At 40.4% G+C, this 16,344-nt stretch overlaps 1 protein-coding gene across 1 annotated transcript; it reads right to left on the reverse strand.

The window, feature by feature from the left end:
• Positions 1 to 862: 862 nt before the first annotated feature.
• LOC146448529 (uncharacterized) lies at positions 863 to 16,099 on the reverse strand. The gene is made up of 8 exons (XM_085102546.1): positions 15,800 to 16,099; positions 12,797 to 12,940; positions 11,523 to 11,594; positions 9,664 to 9,763; positions 8,453 to 8,639; positions 6,620 to 6,814; positions 4,753 to 4,983; positions 863 to 1,240 (listed from the first exon to the last, which is right to left on the reverse strand). Exons 1-8 carry the CDS (start codon positions 15,975 to 15,977, stop codon positions 1,067 to 1,069), a joined length of 1,281 nt encoding a protein of 426 aa, XP_084958672.1. The 5' UTR covers positions 15,978 to 16,099; the 3' UTR covers positions 863 to 1,066.
• Between the last annotated feature and the right edge of the window lie 245 nt (positions 16,100 to 16,344).

The following is a 16,344-nucleotide window of genomic DNA, read 5'->3' on the forward strand; positions in this document are numbered from 1 at the left end:
TTATCTCCAAGGGGATAGCTCACTTCTACTTTCTTGTGCAAAATGTCCATCGCCTTTCTGTCTTCTCATTTTACAGTCACCTCAATAGGAATTTCTAGACCGCCATGAATAAGCTTAGATGGCTTGTATCTAATAGATTTGACATCACCTCTTATGTCAGCTCCTCTCTGCAGTGCATACCAGGTATATCGGCTCAGTTCTATTGGAAAATGTCCGACAGTAGAAGGGAATAGGGTTCCTGGCAATAATTTTTGCCCAGCGACTGCAATGCGGTCGTGTTTATTACTGCCTTTTTCTTGCTTAATCGCGAGTTTTGTTGTCGCACATTGTTTTGTCTTGTGAAAAGCGCAATGTTACTATACAAATTCGCGTTAATTAAATGCATGTAAAAATAACTTTTCGAAAATTCGCGATAATTTTATAACGCGCAGAATTTGTTCGCGTTGTTAAAATACTTCGTTACATTCCTATAATAAGGTATTAAAATTCTTGCTTGGCTACGAGGCTGATGAATTAATTTCCCCTAAGCCTCGTAGCCAAGCTAGAACTTTAATATATTGAAATTGGTCTATTCTGCAACCCATGTAAACGTGGACGGAGCCACATACTGACTCTTGAATTTGTCGACTTTGCTTTTTATAGCAGGTAAGAACAGGCGAGAAGATTTAATATACAAAAAAGAAAAAAATTAAATAGAAGAAAGACCCTCGCAGTTGCGAAAAGAGAGCCTGAAAAAATTTAGGCCTTAATTTTTTTCAGGCTGCGTACTAATTGCGAGGGTCTTTCTTCTATTTAATCTTTCACCTGCAGTTGGAATCAGTATGTTTCATATATTCAAATTCAACATGAAAACACTCGCCGATGCAGGAAATAGGTTGATTTATTTTAGAAGGCCAGGATATCCACAATTATTTACTATTTTTTGCGAGAGGAACCCCATTGCCTGACAATCTCGCCAACATTTGAAATTCCTTAACACATGTTTCGCCGCTTATTTGTAACCTCGCTTAAGAGGTAGATTCATTTGATGCCGTTAAAAACACATAACGTTTTTATGGGAGCAATTTCAGGCCAAGTTGATGGTCACATATGGAGTGTACGCATTGAATGCGAGCCTGAAGTAATTCCTAAGAACGTCAGAGTCGATATGGTTTGGACCTAGGGATTTCCAATGTTCTTCGCTATCTTTACTTTTTGTTTCTCTAAGTCTCTTAAAATGGACCTCCCTTGCTTGGGCAACCTGGTAAAGGAAGAAAACTTTCAGTTAAATACAATATGTAGACACGGTAAGAATATCAGGAAATAAAATGTAGAGAATTTACATACTCTATTGAGGACGGTGCCTACTTTTGTCACTGCGCATACATTCTGCGCATCTCGAGATACTTGGGTTTCCTATGAGTGGTGCCTACTAATACAGGGATATTTTCGCGCGGTTTAAAACTCTGCGGAGAAAGGAGAACTTAGCAAGTGCTCTTGGTATTTAAGAAGAAAATTGGGGGTAACCATACAATTTTCAGAGATGACAAAGCTTCAATTAAATAAAACAAAAAAAACCCTACATTGCTTTGTATTTTAGCAGTTTTTAGAATTGTGGTTTCTTAATTATCTCTAAAAAGTGCGTGGTTACCCCCAATTTTCTTTTTGGATTCCAATAGCCCTTGCTAAGATCTTCTTTTCCCGCATAGTAACAAACTGCGCAAAAATACCTCTGTATTAGTAGGCACCGTCCTTAACTGGTTTACTTATTTGCTCTGTAGAAGTTCGATCGATGCATACCGGAAAATCATTTATTGATATGCTTTTTAAAGAGACTTAAGAAGCTAGCTGCTCTACCTTCCTCGTGAAGACTGTTTTAGATTACCCTCAATTTTCTCTTTGGATTTCAAAAGCCCTTGCTAAGATCTTCTTTTCCAGCATAGTCATGAAACCGCAACAAACAACAGCTTTGTATGCCCGTATGTCTGTGTCATTTACTGAATAATACATCATTCTCATTTATTCACCAGGCTTAACATATTCTATTACATTATTTCCATTGTGCATATATGCCACACATGACATTCCAATCCTAGCAGTATGCAGGATGTTTGTCCCATGAACCTAGTTTAATGGCCTTAGCTCCCACGAGTCTCCTGTAGCTCAGTAATAGAGCATGCGAACTAGTAATCGGAAGGTCTTGGGTTCGACTCCTGATAGGAGCACCTGGATTTTTTCAGTTCCGAGTATGCCTGTGTCATTCCCTGATTAATACATCATTCTCAGCTTTGTATTAGTTGGCATCGCAAAGAGGCCCTGTCACGGCAATTTTGCTGTATTTTGGTCAAAACTGCTCAAGTATTTGGCAAAGAACTTGTTTTATAACATGAAATTGCTCTTACAACACCGGGAAGAAAATATTAAGGTTCTTCTCCTAGGAAGAACAAACCACAATTAATTTTTAGCGACTTCTCTAAAATACACAGGAAGAACTTGAAAAAATTGGCCAATTTTTTGAGGTTGCAGTCCTTTTCCATCCTAGCCATCCGCAGGCAAACATAATCGATAGTAGGTTCTGTGCTGTAGCAGGTTTGTTGTTAACAAAACTGAACCATTATTTTAACGATTCCATTGAAACAAATACGTTGTTACGCTGCAAAATGTAATAACATCGACGCAAAATGTAATAAAGTATTCAACGCAAAATTTAAGAACTTTTCCGACGCATAATGTAATAACGCAAAATCAGTATCATGATTCAATGTACGTTCATCTATGCATAAATTGAATAACAGATGTACAGGTTTTATTCTCAACTCTTAAAAGTTTCAGATCGGGGTACTGGTGTTCTCTTACCGTATCTACTTATTGTGGCCGGCTTAAAAATGTGACTTTTATGGTGCTACGTTTATTCAGAACAGTCTCTTTTGGATAAGAAAATGCATAATAGGAATGAAGAGACTCAGTTTAAAAACTCTGTAGATCGGAATCGGGCACAGTGAAACCTCTCCTTTCAGACACCTCTCTATTACGGACAGTTCACTTGGTCTCTGAGAGACCGAAATCCATATAAAGCCTACTTCTCTAAAACAGACACCTCTATAATACGGACACTAATTCATGTCCCCCGGTGTCCGTTGTAGAGAGGTTTGACTGTATAGTTATATCAGGGTGAAACCCTCTTCGTAATCTTCCACCCTAGCGTTCATGTGCTTCGAAAAAGCGCCCGCGTTGTTATTGAGGGGTGAGGCGTTTTTTGGAGGGCGGCGCCTATTTTTCGAGTGCTACACCAACGAGTATGGAATACGATAGAAATTGTGACCGTTTCGAGAATCGCTGCAAAATGTAATATTATCGCTAAATGTAATAACATCGACGCAAAATGCAATAAAGTATTCAACGCAAAATGTAAGAACTTTTCATGCAAGGGATTTTAATTAGACATTTTGAGTGATTTAGCCGTGTGAAAAAGCAGCCAGTCGTATTCTGTAAATGTTTTTCCAAACCGGCTATGAACTGTTGAGCCCGAGTTCTTAGAGAAAAAATACAGACAAATGTGTGGAAAACGCAAGAGGACGTACGCTTTCTAGCACGGCCATAAATCCCTGAAATAGTATATATAGTTAATATTACATTTTGCAGCGATTCTCGACATGGTCCCAATTTCGATCGTATTCCATACTCGTTGGTGTGGCAATTGAAAAATAGGCGCCACGATTAGTAGATACGGTAAGAGAACACCAGCCCCCCGATCTGAAACTTTTAAGAGTTGAGAATAAAATCTGTACACCAGTTATTCAATTTATGAATAGGTGAACGTACACTGAGTCATGATACTGATTTCGAAATACTATTCAGACACGTCATTCGTGAGTTATTACATTTTGCGTTATTACGTTATGCGTCAGAAAAGTTCTTACATTTTGCGTTGAATACTTTATTACATTTTGCGTTAGTATTAAATTAGGCGGCGATTCTTATCACATTTTGCGTTAGTATTACATTTTGCGGCGTAACATACGTTTTTTTTTTTTTTTTTGGCTATTCATACTGACACTGCCCCTTTAAAAAGCAGAGGTTCATCCTAAGATGCGCAGAACATATGCGCAGTAGTAAAGGAAACATCTCTCTCAAGTAACAGTTTTCAATTTTAACTAGAAACGCGCTAGCGTGGACGACAAGTGACGGAACCTTTTAAAGTATACATTTTCATACTAACTTAGAAGAACATGTGATTGGTCTGGACGTGAGGCTAAAGGAAGACGGTCTCATTTAGCGAATGCCGAAGCGCGCAGGAAGTCGTCATGGCATTCTCGACCCAGAGCCGCTCGGCTTTGACTACGTCATACACGCCGCCGTCAGTCATGCGCAAAAAGGAAGAGCTCTGGAGTCGCAAATGGTTGTCATGGTAGGGAATAAGCGGCAAAGGCCAACGAATGAAAATGCTGCTGATATACGCAAGTCCTGTGAAAGATTTAGTCAGCCAGAAATAAACATAAGTAACTGAAGTAGGCAAGGCTGATACTGCGTCGGAAACTTAAATAACGCGACAGCGACATAATAGAGACCAAATAGAGAGTCAAAAATGCAACCGTGGACAGCTGTTTCGAGCTACCTGCCTCTAGTCAGTACAGTGTAACAACAAGAAGTCACCTAACTGGCGAGAGCCAGTTAGCACGAAACAGCTGTCCACGGTTGCATTTACGAAGTTTCAGCCTTGCATGCCTCGGCTTCTGTTACTTGTCTTTCACCGTTCTCTTCTCCTGTACTTGCCTTATCTCTTATTTTGGGCAGATCATCAAAGGTCAGACTCTTGCTCTGTTCTGGTTTATCACCTTTCTTTTCTCTTTTGACATCAACGCTTGGAAGTTCCACTGGAAATGGTTTAAACCGCTGGCTCACCCAACCGTTCTTCTTCAGTGGAGGCCTGGGCCGCTCCCGTCTGTTTCCATGGTAACACGGTTGACGCGGAATCAACAGTTGACCTGCAGGGCTCACGGAGTGCTGAAAATATTTGAACGGACATGGATACTATTCTAGGTGACAAATAGTTAAACGGTGTGTGCTACATAAATCAAGAAAATACAGGAAGGAAGCAATGCACATACATGGCTTCAATAAGATGCGAGCACTCTGGAAGGAAAATTTAGCGGTCAATAGGCATTTTTACAGTTGTGTGCTTAGTGACCTGGTCTTGTATTGGAAGCGAGGCTGAGGGTGACCCTGTTTTGATACAGACCTCACTGGTTTTGATGTGTAAATGCAAACTAGTTAGCATAAGAACAACATGATCTACATATGAAAAGCAGTGAAGTTTGTATCAAAACAAGGTCACCCCCAGCCCCACTTTCAATCCAAGGCCAGGTCACTTAGTACAGAACTGTAAAATGGCCTATTGGTGGTTTGCATGTGACGTCATGGCGGCTATGTTGGTGTGCAGGAACAATAAGATTTTTCTCCTCTGGGAGTTAACTTCCATTTTTTATGCAAACTATGTGAGCAAATTTACTTTTGTTTTGGCACCAACATGGCGGCAGTGCAAACTTCACTGCACTGTAAAACCTAATTTCGTACTTAGATTTCACTAATCTTTCTCCTGACCATAAGAGATCTGAGTACGAGATTAAAGGAAGCAATCACACGAGTTCTGCAACGACTGAAAAAGGAACGCAAAACACACACACGAAATATCCATTGGCACCATGAAGACAGCTAAAAGTGGTTGAGAGAAAACAGTTAATGATCTACTTGTTTTTCGATAGTGAGCTATCGCGGTATCTTTCCATTCTCGTCCCCAGAGCCTCCTGTCCCTCTTAGACGGCGGGGCCTCTTGGTCCTCGTGCCCAGCCTCCAGCGGCTAAGAGGACCAGGCGGCTCTGGGGACGAGAATGGTTACTGAGTCGAAGCTAGTATATCAGAACGTTTTAGGTAACGTTTTGCCAGTCACCTGATTTTTATCTTTGTCTCATTTAAAAATGGTACCGTTTAGGGGTGGAAAGGAATTCCAACCACGCCCATAATTGAGATTCCGGTACCTTATTGGAGTTTTTTCCCCTTTCCCCCATCCTCCACTCCTCCTCTCCTTCCCCCTCCCTCTCCCTCCTCTTTCTGTACAAAAGTTAATTCAAATTGAAACCTGATACTCTCTTTCTAGAAGAAGAAACAGTTAGAAGTTGATAATCGTCTTTGTAGAAGATGGGAGGGAATGGAGGGGGGGGGGGGGGGGGGAGGGGTGTTTTCGGAGGCGCTTTTCTTTTCCTTTGATATGGAATACTATCCCCGGCAAAGTCAAGAACTGTGATAGCATCAACACCTTCAAAAAAAAAAACATCGATGACTTTAGCTTCGATAAACTGAAGGTTCCCTCATTATGATCAAGAATGGCTCCTTTTATTATTATTGGCTTAATTTTTATTCTTAATGATCTATCTCCTTTTATTCTTCTTAATCATACATAATACACATGCGCACACAATTTGTTACACATTTATTAGTTTCTTTTTGTAAATTCGTTAGTTTACTTTAGGCAGGCCCACATCAGCCTTGGCTGCCAGATTGTAAACCTACGTTACCAAATAAAGTGTATGTATTATGATGTATATGCATGTATTTCATTTCTAAACTTTGATATTTCACTCACTCTGCCTGGTATTACTGGAGTCTTACTGCTCAGATTCGTAGTAGAAGCAGTTGTCTGTTCGTTTATTGATCTGCCAAATCCAAATTTAAGGCGAATTTTGCCGCGGGTTTGGGAGAACGCTGCCAATGCACTCTCCTTCTCATGTGGAATGACCCCTGTTTTCACACTGGTTTGGGGACGCTTTTTGCGAACAACCTATAACAAAAGGTGAACCACTTAGGCCCGGTTCAGACACCGTACTTCGCATGAGCTGAATCGAATCCAGCGAATTAAGTTCATGTGAAGTACGGCTCTGAATCAATAGGTCATTCCGAGTTGCTGCAAAGCTCATTGTGAACGCGAGGCTAAGTGCAGAGCTTTTCATATGAAAATTAGTTTTCTTTGCATATGAATAACCTAATTTTCACTATTCTCACTGTCTAAATAACCGCGAAACTACCCTGCGCGCTACGCTGGTATGTTTGTAACGCCTCGGTGTTTTAAAGTCAATGCTCTTTGGTCCTTTTCGCCAAGTAACACCGTTTTTTTTCTAGGATTTCAGAATGTTATTTTACCCACCCACCTCCCCTTCGGCGACGCGTCCTACCTTTCCTTTCTCTGTCTTACGACCCATTATCTTTGCAAAATCTCGTCTCCCATATCTTAATTCAGCAAAGGCTTCGGTGAGTGGTTGTAATGACGGTGAAAATGGTTTACTATAAAAACTTTGCACTTAGCTTTGCTTTCATAATGAGGTTCAAAGCAACTCGGAAATGGCCTATTCAAAACGGCCGATCTAATTCGGATCGGCGTAGCCGGCCGTTTTTCCCGTCTGGCTCTGCCGGGATTAACGGCTGTGGATCGCCCTTGACTCAGATGCCGTACTTAACATGAGCCGAATCAAACGTATAAATTATTACAAAATCCGAAATTTCTTCAGTCATAGTATGCTTCAGTGAATCAATTTCGGAGTCTGAATCAATTCATCCAGGAAAAATAATTTCTGCTCAAGTGAAGTACGGCGTCTAAACCGGGCCCAAGTTAGGAAACTTTATGCCAATAAACTGCAAAACTACTTCACAAATAGAAAGTACTCCTAAACAGTTTTCAATTTAGATGATCACATTAATGATTTTATCCTGAGACTCAAACATTGCCTCCCAGCCATACAAACGCCCGAAAATTCTGCAAGTTTGAAATTATGTCGTTTTAATAAGCCGGTTTTATTCCTTTTCTTTCAAAACTTGCATCTTAGCAGTTACGATTTCTGTTAGCTCATTGGATGAATTTCAACTTCTCAAGGTGCATGTAAACGGGTTTACCTAAAAGCTGGATTACGGAATCCCAGAAAAAAAATGGAAATTCGTCGACATGAAAATTTCAAGGAGGTTAAAGTCACTTGGGAAACAGTTTTTATAGCTCTTAAAAAATTATAACGTCAGTCAGGAACCCAATGATACGACAGATAAGTGTCGTTATGGTGTGCTTTAAAGCTTTACACTTTAAAGGGACTGCCTTAGAATAAACGCCATAGACTTAACTGCAGCAATTAAAATCTTAGGCAGACTTTTGAAAATTTCACTGGGCTCCTGACTGATATTATAATCAGTTTTCAAGAGTTGCAATAACTGTTCCCCAAGTGACTTTAATAACTTTACATTTCGACGAATTTTCATTTATTGCATTCCGGATTCCCGCTTTTAGGTAAACCCCATGTAAACTTTGACGCCCCTTTGACGCGATAGTGCAGGTGTAACGCAAGAATGGTTCTTTGTATCAGAATTAGAAGACTTTCTGAGACCCTACAGTCGGTTGTTCTGGCGACTTGGTGGTAATTAGAAGTAGCTTACCAACCTTGCCGAAAACTATGTGTAACGGCTCAGCATACGGGGACTTATTATCGCCAGCTGCGTGCCTGGCCTTTAGGCTCTCCATGTGCCTCCTCAGTTGGTTCTCGGTCAGGCCTATGAGCCGAGCCCCTGCTGCATAGTGTCCAACAACATGAGGTGCCTGGATGCGCTTGTACTTCGTATGGTAAAAGCTGCGACGGAAAAGCTGGAACTATCAGTCACTTTATTACATAACTCGCTGGTTTCCTTGGGTGGTGGATACGAACTTACCACTTCCCGTAATCTTCAATCTCAGTCCACCCTCATCCAACGGTTCCCATAACCCCACACTTTGCGCCTTTCAGTTCCTCCCCATTGCGAAATATTACGCAATTTTGCCAAGTTTTCGTTTTTTGCTCCACATCCTACCACCGTGGACACCCCACTTCTCACCCCCACCCCTATAGACGTTTCTCTCGCAGGTTGCCCCCTCCCCACCCCCTCCTCTCCTCTTATGACACTGCGTGTTCATTTTTTTATGTTTGAATTGAATGGAATAACTTGATTTAGACACGGTTAACTCATCAGGGTTTCAAATAAGAACAGAACTACTGAATCTACTAAAATACTAAACCACAGATTCTGAAAGAACGGAAAATGATAAAATTATGTAACGGAATAATCATAATGGGTGAATCATTATGGGCGAATTATAAAAGGAAAATTGAGGTACGTCAGGGGCACCAAACGGATCGTTTCGGTAAATTATCTGTTCGGAAGGCCCTTAATACCCTACAATTTTCTAAAGAGAATTTTCACCACGAACTTTCGTGATATGGGAAATTTAAGGCCTAGTGTTTTCGGATTGATCAAAATGTTGTTTCGGGTACCGAAAAAAGGTCAGCTAAGATTTTCGGAAAGGAAATAAGACCTAAGGATTTCGGGAAATGGACAAAAATGCCCTACTAATTTCGAAAAGACTCAAGTTCCCCTAGAATGACCGAACAGATAAAAATATTATAGCGCTGCCTAAAATGAACTTATAGAGCTTTAAAGCCACTCCAGATCGCCTTAGATAACGTTTCAAAGGATCTGAGAGAAAATTGTCGTTGGGTGCCCCTGGTACGTGAATCATAATGGGACTTATCTAGAATCGTAAAGGGCGAAACTCAGTAGGTGAATACATGTTTGAAAACACTGTCTACAACAGCTTGAAAACGAATCACTCTAACTTACCCGACAATTTCGTTAAGTGAATGGAGAGCGGACCTCTTCATGAACTGCGTTAAGGCTTCAAACAGAAGATGCTCTCGTTTTCTTTTTTCCCCGACAGTTGCTTAAAATAAAAGAAAAATACAACACCAATGGTGAACAGCAATTATCTCTATTCGCTATTCGAAATTGAAGGAAGGAGGACGCTTTAATTAATCATCCCCTCCCCCCCCCCCCCCCCCACCTTCCCACTCCATAGCTTCAAGGGTCTTAAGCCTATTACAAGGAAACTTTTTGGGTATACAACTAGTACGTTTAAAACTGTTTCCTTGAAGGTCCGCGAACTGGGAAGATGACGTCATATTAATTTTTTAGGACTGCGGGGAGCCCACGGCTCCTGACAGCCGACATATTGGATTTCTCGAGTTCTCCAAACCTTAGGAAACCGTTCAAATTGACTAAAATATCATAACAAACCAAAGAAACGCTAAATGTGCAAAAAAGAAAAGAAGCAAGTTTCGAAAACCATGGCTGTCAAAATCTCGTTATCACTGAAACATTAAGATACATGACCTATGAATTGTTAATTCCTAGTTCTCAAGTAAATTAAGGCATGGGTCCGGCAGTTCTGTGGACCAAAGAGTCACAGGGTGGTCTATTTTCTTAAGGCTTTCGTCTTAACATCCTAAGAGCGTAAGACTTACCTGTAGGTTTGCAAATCTTTTTATTTTGGTATGTGTGGCGTATGCAAATTAGGTTACGTGACTCAGTACGGCCAGAAAATGCCCCAAAACTTTCGACCAAAAATGGAAAATGTTTATACTGATGGTGATTTACCGTTACAGTCAACCCAGGTCACGCGTGAACGATATTTTTGAAATTTGAACGGAGTTTTGAAATTTACATGTCAGTTTTCAAAATCGCCAACGAGATTTCAGAGTTCCCGTATAAATTTCCCTAGCTTATTGACAGTAAAAAACTATGAATTTTTCTTTACATTGCAAAATTGAATATTTCAAGAATAACAATTGTTTCCCAAGTATTTTGAATCTTTTCTTCAGTTAATGCGTCTTTTTCGCAACCACTTCCAGAGAGATGTCCAACATTTCATTCACACGTCGGACATTACAAAGAGAAATTCGAATGTTCATTTCATTCTTGGAATTACTGTTCACGTGTGACCTGGATTGACTGTAATGGTACCAGAAAGGTAACAATGGCAAAGCTAAAAATTCTGTGCTTGGAAATTATTGAATTTTTTGGTTAGTTGTGAAAAAAACCCCGGCATTTTGTATTAGTGCCCAGTCCTCCCAAAAAAATCGTTATTGTTTCCGGATCCGTACCTTTAATTTGAGCTATGTCAAAGTTGACAAGCATGAAAATGATAAACGTAATACTATTAACAGTATAAAACTGAAAGACCAAAGAATTTTAAGCTAAAAATAGCCCTGGAAGGTCACGTGACAGAAGACATGACCTCTGTAACATTTTCATTTTCTGTATTGTATTGCTGTCAAGTAGATACGAAAGTCATCTTGTGTTATTTAAAATTCTAACAAAGTTACGCCACCCCCTCAATTTTCCGGGAAGAGAATATAGGCCCAAGCCTTAATTCACCTGTCAGATGAATGTTAGGGAAAGTCACGAGGTTTGGTGATATTTGAAAGAAAGAAACTGTAACATTTTCACCCAAAGGCTATATAGGCCATTTTCACGACAGCATCATTGTACGACAACTACCTTAATTCATTTCGTTTTTCCTTAGTTAAATTTTGTAATCCATGTAGGGTTCAAATAGCAAAAACCTTAATTAACACGAAAAGCCATCGCGAAAATGGCCTATTCAAACAGAGGACAAATAGTGACGATTATTTTCCACTCACTTAATCCCTCTAAAAATCTTTCTGTGTTGGTCATCAAGTTGAGAAACTCTTGGAAATCGATTTCACCATTGCCTGCAAATGACAAGAAACATACATTTAATAGAGAAAACAGACCAAGATCCACGACGCATTTCCTCGCGCTGAACATAATTCTGGCTAGCCCCAGAGAAAAAAAAAGCGAAATCACAATAAATCAGCGCAAAAGCTACATGTACACAACAGTTTTCTTTGAGAGGTGAACGCCCTAAATTTTTACAGAGTGCAGCTTCGATTCAAGAAATTTATGCCTATGCGAGGGAATTATTCTAATCCGAGAGGCTGTTAGGGATTATATCCGGGACAACTGTTAGTCCCGCGGGTTTTGGATCACGATGTAGCTATGTCCTTCCCCTGGATGACACTCATATTATATTGCGATCTTTCACTAAACGTTTGGAAGTACCCATCTGCACATTTGACTGGAGAGAGGCAATGTAGCGCAAAGCTTGTTGTGAAAGTAAAAATATATCAAATATCATATACGTGAACTGTGGATACGAGATTCAATTCTGAGTGCAACTTGAGTTGTGAATACTTCCTAGAACAAAGGGGATTTGAACTCATGACTTGGTGATTCCGATGTAGTGTTCTACCAAGTGAGCTATCAGGGCAACTGGGAGTCAATCTCGTACCCAGAATCCCCAGTGTTCCTTGACGGCGGCGACCAACCGGAGAGGAGGACTGCCATATAAGAGTGACTGGGGTGATAGTTAGAAATTTTGAAAAGAACTTTAAAAAGGGACCCGAATACTGTTTTGTGGGTGTGGTCCGGACAATTTGTTACGAAATTAGTTGACTGACGTTTACTTCTTCTCGAACTTTTCGGCCCAATACCCTAAAAGGTACCACCATACCTCTAACGGAAGTCATGTCATTTTATATTTAGCACCCTAAAGGGTACCAAACCACGAATTTTCATCCCTTAGAGGTACGGCGATCACCCCGTCACTTCTGTATGTGAGTCCTCCCCCCGCGACGATTTGTTCTACTGAAGGGGGTGTTAGTGTTATATATTTGCATAGATTACGAGTATACTCCCTTATTTTTTTTTCAGAGATGGTAGGGCGTTTAAAGAACAAAAGTGCGCGAGGCAATCGCCACCCTCGAGGAGAAGTGACGGGCCGGAGACAGTTTCGCGCGCGCTCGCACGCTGGCCCCACTATCTCTGAGCGAAGTAAGAGACTATTCGTAGAGACTTCTAGTATTTACACGATAATCCATAATTATCTATTTACCATCTTTGTCCATAGCAGACAGGACTTCATGTAGATCCTCCTGCGCCAAGTGAATTTCGACGGATTTCAGCGCCAAGTCTAACTCCTCCGCGTCTATTGTTCCTCCGCCATTACTGTCAAAAAGGTCAAACACCTCCCTAAAGGCTGATGGGTAATGAAGGCGATTAGTGGGAGGAAAAATCGAAAACGAAGAACTCTTCACTAAAGTCTAATAGCGTGGCTCCGAGTTGGCTATAATCATCTGATATCCAACAAGCGCGAGTGGAATATTTAATTTTTGTCAAAAAAAAAAAAAAACAAGAATATTACTACAGTCGAACCTCCCTTTGTGACCACCTCTCGTAAGCGACTACCTCTCGTTAGCGACTACTTTTCCAAAATACCAATAGTTTTCAAGTCAAATCACTATGGATGGAACCTCTCGTAGGCGAGCACCTCTCGTAAGCGACCACCTCCCGTAAGCGACCACTTTTAGAGATGATTTTTTAAATTTCCAATTGTTTTTAACCTCCCGTAGGCGACCACTTGACACACAATCTGCTGTGTCTCTCACGGGGGAAAATTGCAAAATGTGTCGCTGTAACATATTGGCCCACATCATTACAACGGACGCCGCATTAAAATGTCACAGCCGAAGCTACCGAAGTGTCTCCCGAAATAGATAACATTGATAACATACACATGGACTATAGTGTACACTGAAATAAACTTTAATCAGGTTGAATCCCTTGTAGGAAAGAAACTCTCTTATCTTGTAAATAGCATGCAAATATGCATGACCGGTGATGACTCTCTCAACGTACCTTGTATTACTCGACAGAAAAATTGTGGCGATAAAGAACGTCAGCTGGATTATGTAACAAACAAACAAACAAACGCGAAAGTTGTAGATGTTTTACGCTTGGAACGTAACATTGCAAAAATTTCGTTTACTGTTTGCTCCTAAATCAGGCAGTCTAAAGAAAAGTTGTTACTTTGGGTTTTGATAAACACTGGCAAAAGGGTTAGGTCTCTGCAATTACCATATGTAAATTACCCAAAATTCAGACTCCCTGTGGCCTGACCTCTGGTAAGCGACCACCTCCCGTAAGCGACCACATATCCTTGACATTATGGCTGGTCGCTTATGGGAGGTTCAACTGTATATCCTGCTGATTTAGCTTTGCAAGAACAACCAGAAGACAATTTTTTGGACGCTATTTCTCAGGCATGGTATAACGGCTCATATCCCATTACCGTAAAGCCGGCAATAATTGTATTATACGATGATCCAGTTTTTTAAAAAAATATGAATATATAAAACACAACAGCTAGATTATGGAATACCCTGCATGAGTTTCTTCAATGGATTAAACGTGGTAGTAGTAGTAGTAGTAGTAGTAGTAGTAGTAGTAGTAGTAGTAGTAGTAGTAGGTAGTAGTAGTAGTAGTAGTAGTAGTAGTAGTAGTAGTAGTAGTAGTAGTAGTAGTAGTAGTAGTAATAATAGTAGTATATGGTATATACTATAAAGTAAATTAACGAACATTGGCCCCGGGGCTTAATTATATTTTCAAAGGACGTTTTTGAGGTTTTGAGACGGTAGAGTGCGGAAGCACTCACAGGCAGCATACAAGTATGACCACAGCGGTCCCCTGGTTGCAGATGTTTTCTCTGAGTTTCTCCTCAAACAGAATAGAGCAGCGAAGCGGCGAAAAGGATCTGCAGAGCGACTCAACTCTCTCTCTGAAGAGAAACTGTACTGAAAAAACATCTGTGACCCAGGGGCCTGTTTCTCGAAAGTCCCGGTAACTTACCGGGCCTTATAAGCATATTTTTAAATGTTTTTTCACCGATTACACAATGATTACAGACATGGTACTTGGCCAATATTTTCATAGCATCATAAGATTTTAAAATTTGGTATTCAAAGCTAACAAAAATTGACTTCTGTTATGAAACATTTATCACCAAAGACACTTATCGGGCCCGGTAAGTTACCGGGACGTTCGAGAAACGGCCCCCAGAGTACTGGGATGGCGGCGCGCACGTTAGTTCACTTGTTATTTGGACTTTATGGACAGTAAAACCGTGTAAGGAGCTGCAGTTGTCAGTCTGATGTGATCGTCTGTTTGAGGTATTGACTGTTCTGACCTTCAAAAACACATTAATAATTTCTAAGCCCATTGACCTATCAAAAGGTCGATAATACATCATGTGCAGTGACTTTATATCGATGCACCTCTTTATTAGTACGCGGTGTTTTATCAGCTGATATACTTTTTAAAACACTCCTCGTCAGCTGATAAAACACTCCTCATTAGTATGCAGTGTTTTTCTCGTATGCTAATTTCCAACGTTCACAAAAGCATAATTGTTATGAACTCTGTTGACACACGCTCTTCCAAGAATGTTTTAAAGCCGTTCAAAAAACTCGCAGCACGCGCTTTATCGGGTCTAAAACCACTCGGCTGCGCCTCGTGGTTTTAAACCCGATAAAACACTCATGCTCGTTTTTTCACCATTACACTCGACCTACTTAAAGGAGAAGTATCACGCAAATTTGCTGTCATTTCAAAACCAAAAATGTTTGTCTGTCAGCAGAAACAACGAAATAATTGTCAACTTTGTTATAAATTATCACCCCAGTGCAATAAAACTTCTGATTAGTGCCTCTGGCCAGAGACAGAATAGGCCGGTATGGATTGAAACTTGAAAAATGTTAGGCTAATGTTTTTTCAAGTTCTCGGCGCATTTCTGTTTCCAAAATGCGCTAAACAGATCACGAGTTGTTCCTTTCAAGAAATGAGTTGATTTCCTTCCTCTCGTCATTCTAGAATTATTTGGCAGCTGATTGAAGGTCTTATTTCATCATTTTTAACAAAAGATATCAAAAACCCTATGATACTTCCCCTTTAAGATTTCTGGGTTCGAATCCAAACAAACGATACCTGGGTCTTCAGTAAATGATAAGCTGATTATGCCAGCTTTTTGCAGACAGTTTAACTTTGGCTTTCATTGCCTTACCTGTAATCTGCTCATGTGTTAAGTGTGAAAATGGCTTTTCGTCGTCCTCTGCGTGATGATCTAGCTCCACGGAATCTTCTGATGGTGCCACACCAAAGACCTGCTCCAACTGGGGAGGCTCCGGGGTGATTTCCTCCTTCTTGCTGAGAGCGAAGGCATTCCGACGGTTTCGCTTCATTATAAAAGTTTAAAAGCTAATCCCTTGAACATTCTCAGGTCATTTTTGATTATAATATTTGGTCAGCATAGCCGGGCTTTTTATACCTAAAATCCATCGCTTCCGTGTCCCCGCTAATTAGTTCATTAGTTTTGTGATGTCATAGCTAGAAGTCAGTTTGTCTATTTTCCTATGTTTTCAATTCTCTTATTTCAATTTACGAAAATATTAGGAGTTCAGGGAGAGACGTTAAAGAATGGGTTACAAGTTAAATTTATAAGATTATAAGTCGAAAAATATTATCTTACTTCAAAACATCAAGTTAAAACCCTCAGCTCCAGCCTTGTAAACATGCGCGCGCATTCGAACATTGCATTTGTTTTGTAAA

Source organism: Pavona decussata, unplaced genomic scaffold (assembly GCF_977016875.1).
Source record: "Pavona decussata unplaced genomic scaffold, jaPavDecu1.1 SCAFFOLD_912, whole genome shotgun sequence".
Taxonomy (NCBI): domain Eukaryota; kingdom Metazoa; phylum Cnidaria; class Anthozoa; order Scleractinia; family Agariciidae; genus Pavona; species Pavona decussata.

Bases quoted from the DNA above. Each gene is read 5' to 3' on its own strand.
- LOC146448529 (XM_085102546.1), bottom strand. From the start codon at position 15,977: ATGAAGCGAAACCGTCGGAATGCCTTCGCTCTCAGCAAGAAGGAGGAA. The intron at 12,941-15,799 runs GTAAGGCAATGA...ATTACCCATCAG, and splicing joins AACACATGAGCAGATTACAG to CCTTTAGGGAGGTGTTTGAC. The intron at 9,764-11,522 runs GTGAGTGGAAAA...TTTTATTTTAAG, and splicing joins AAGATTTTTAGAGGGATTAA to CAACTGTCGGGGAAAAAAGA.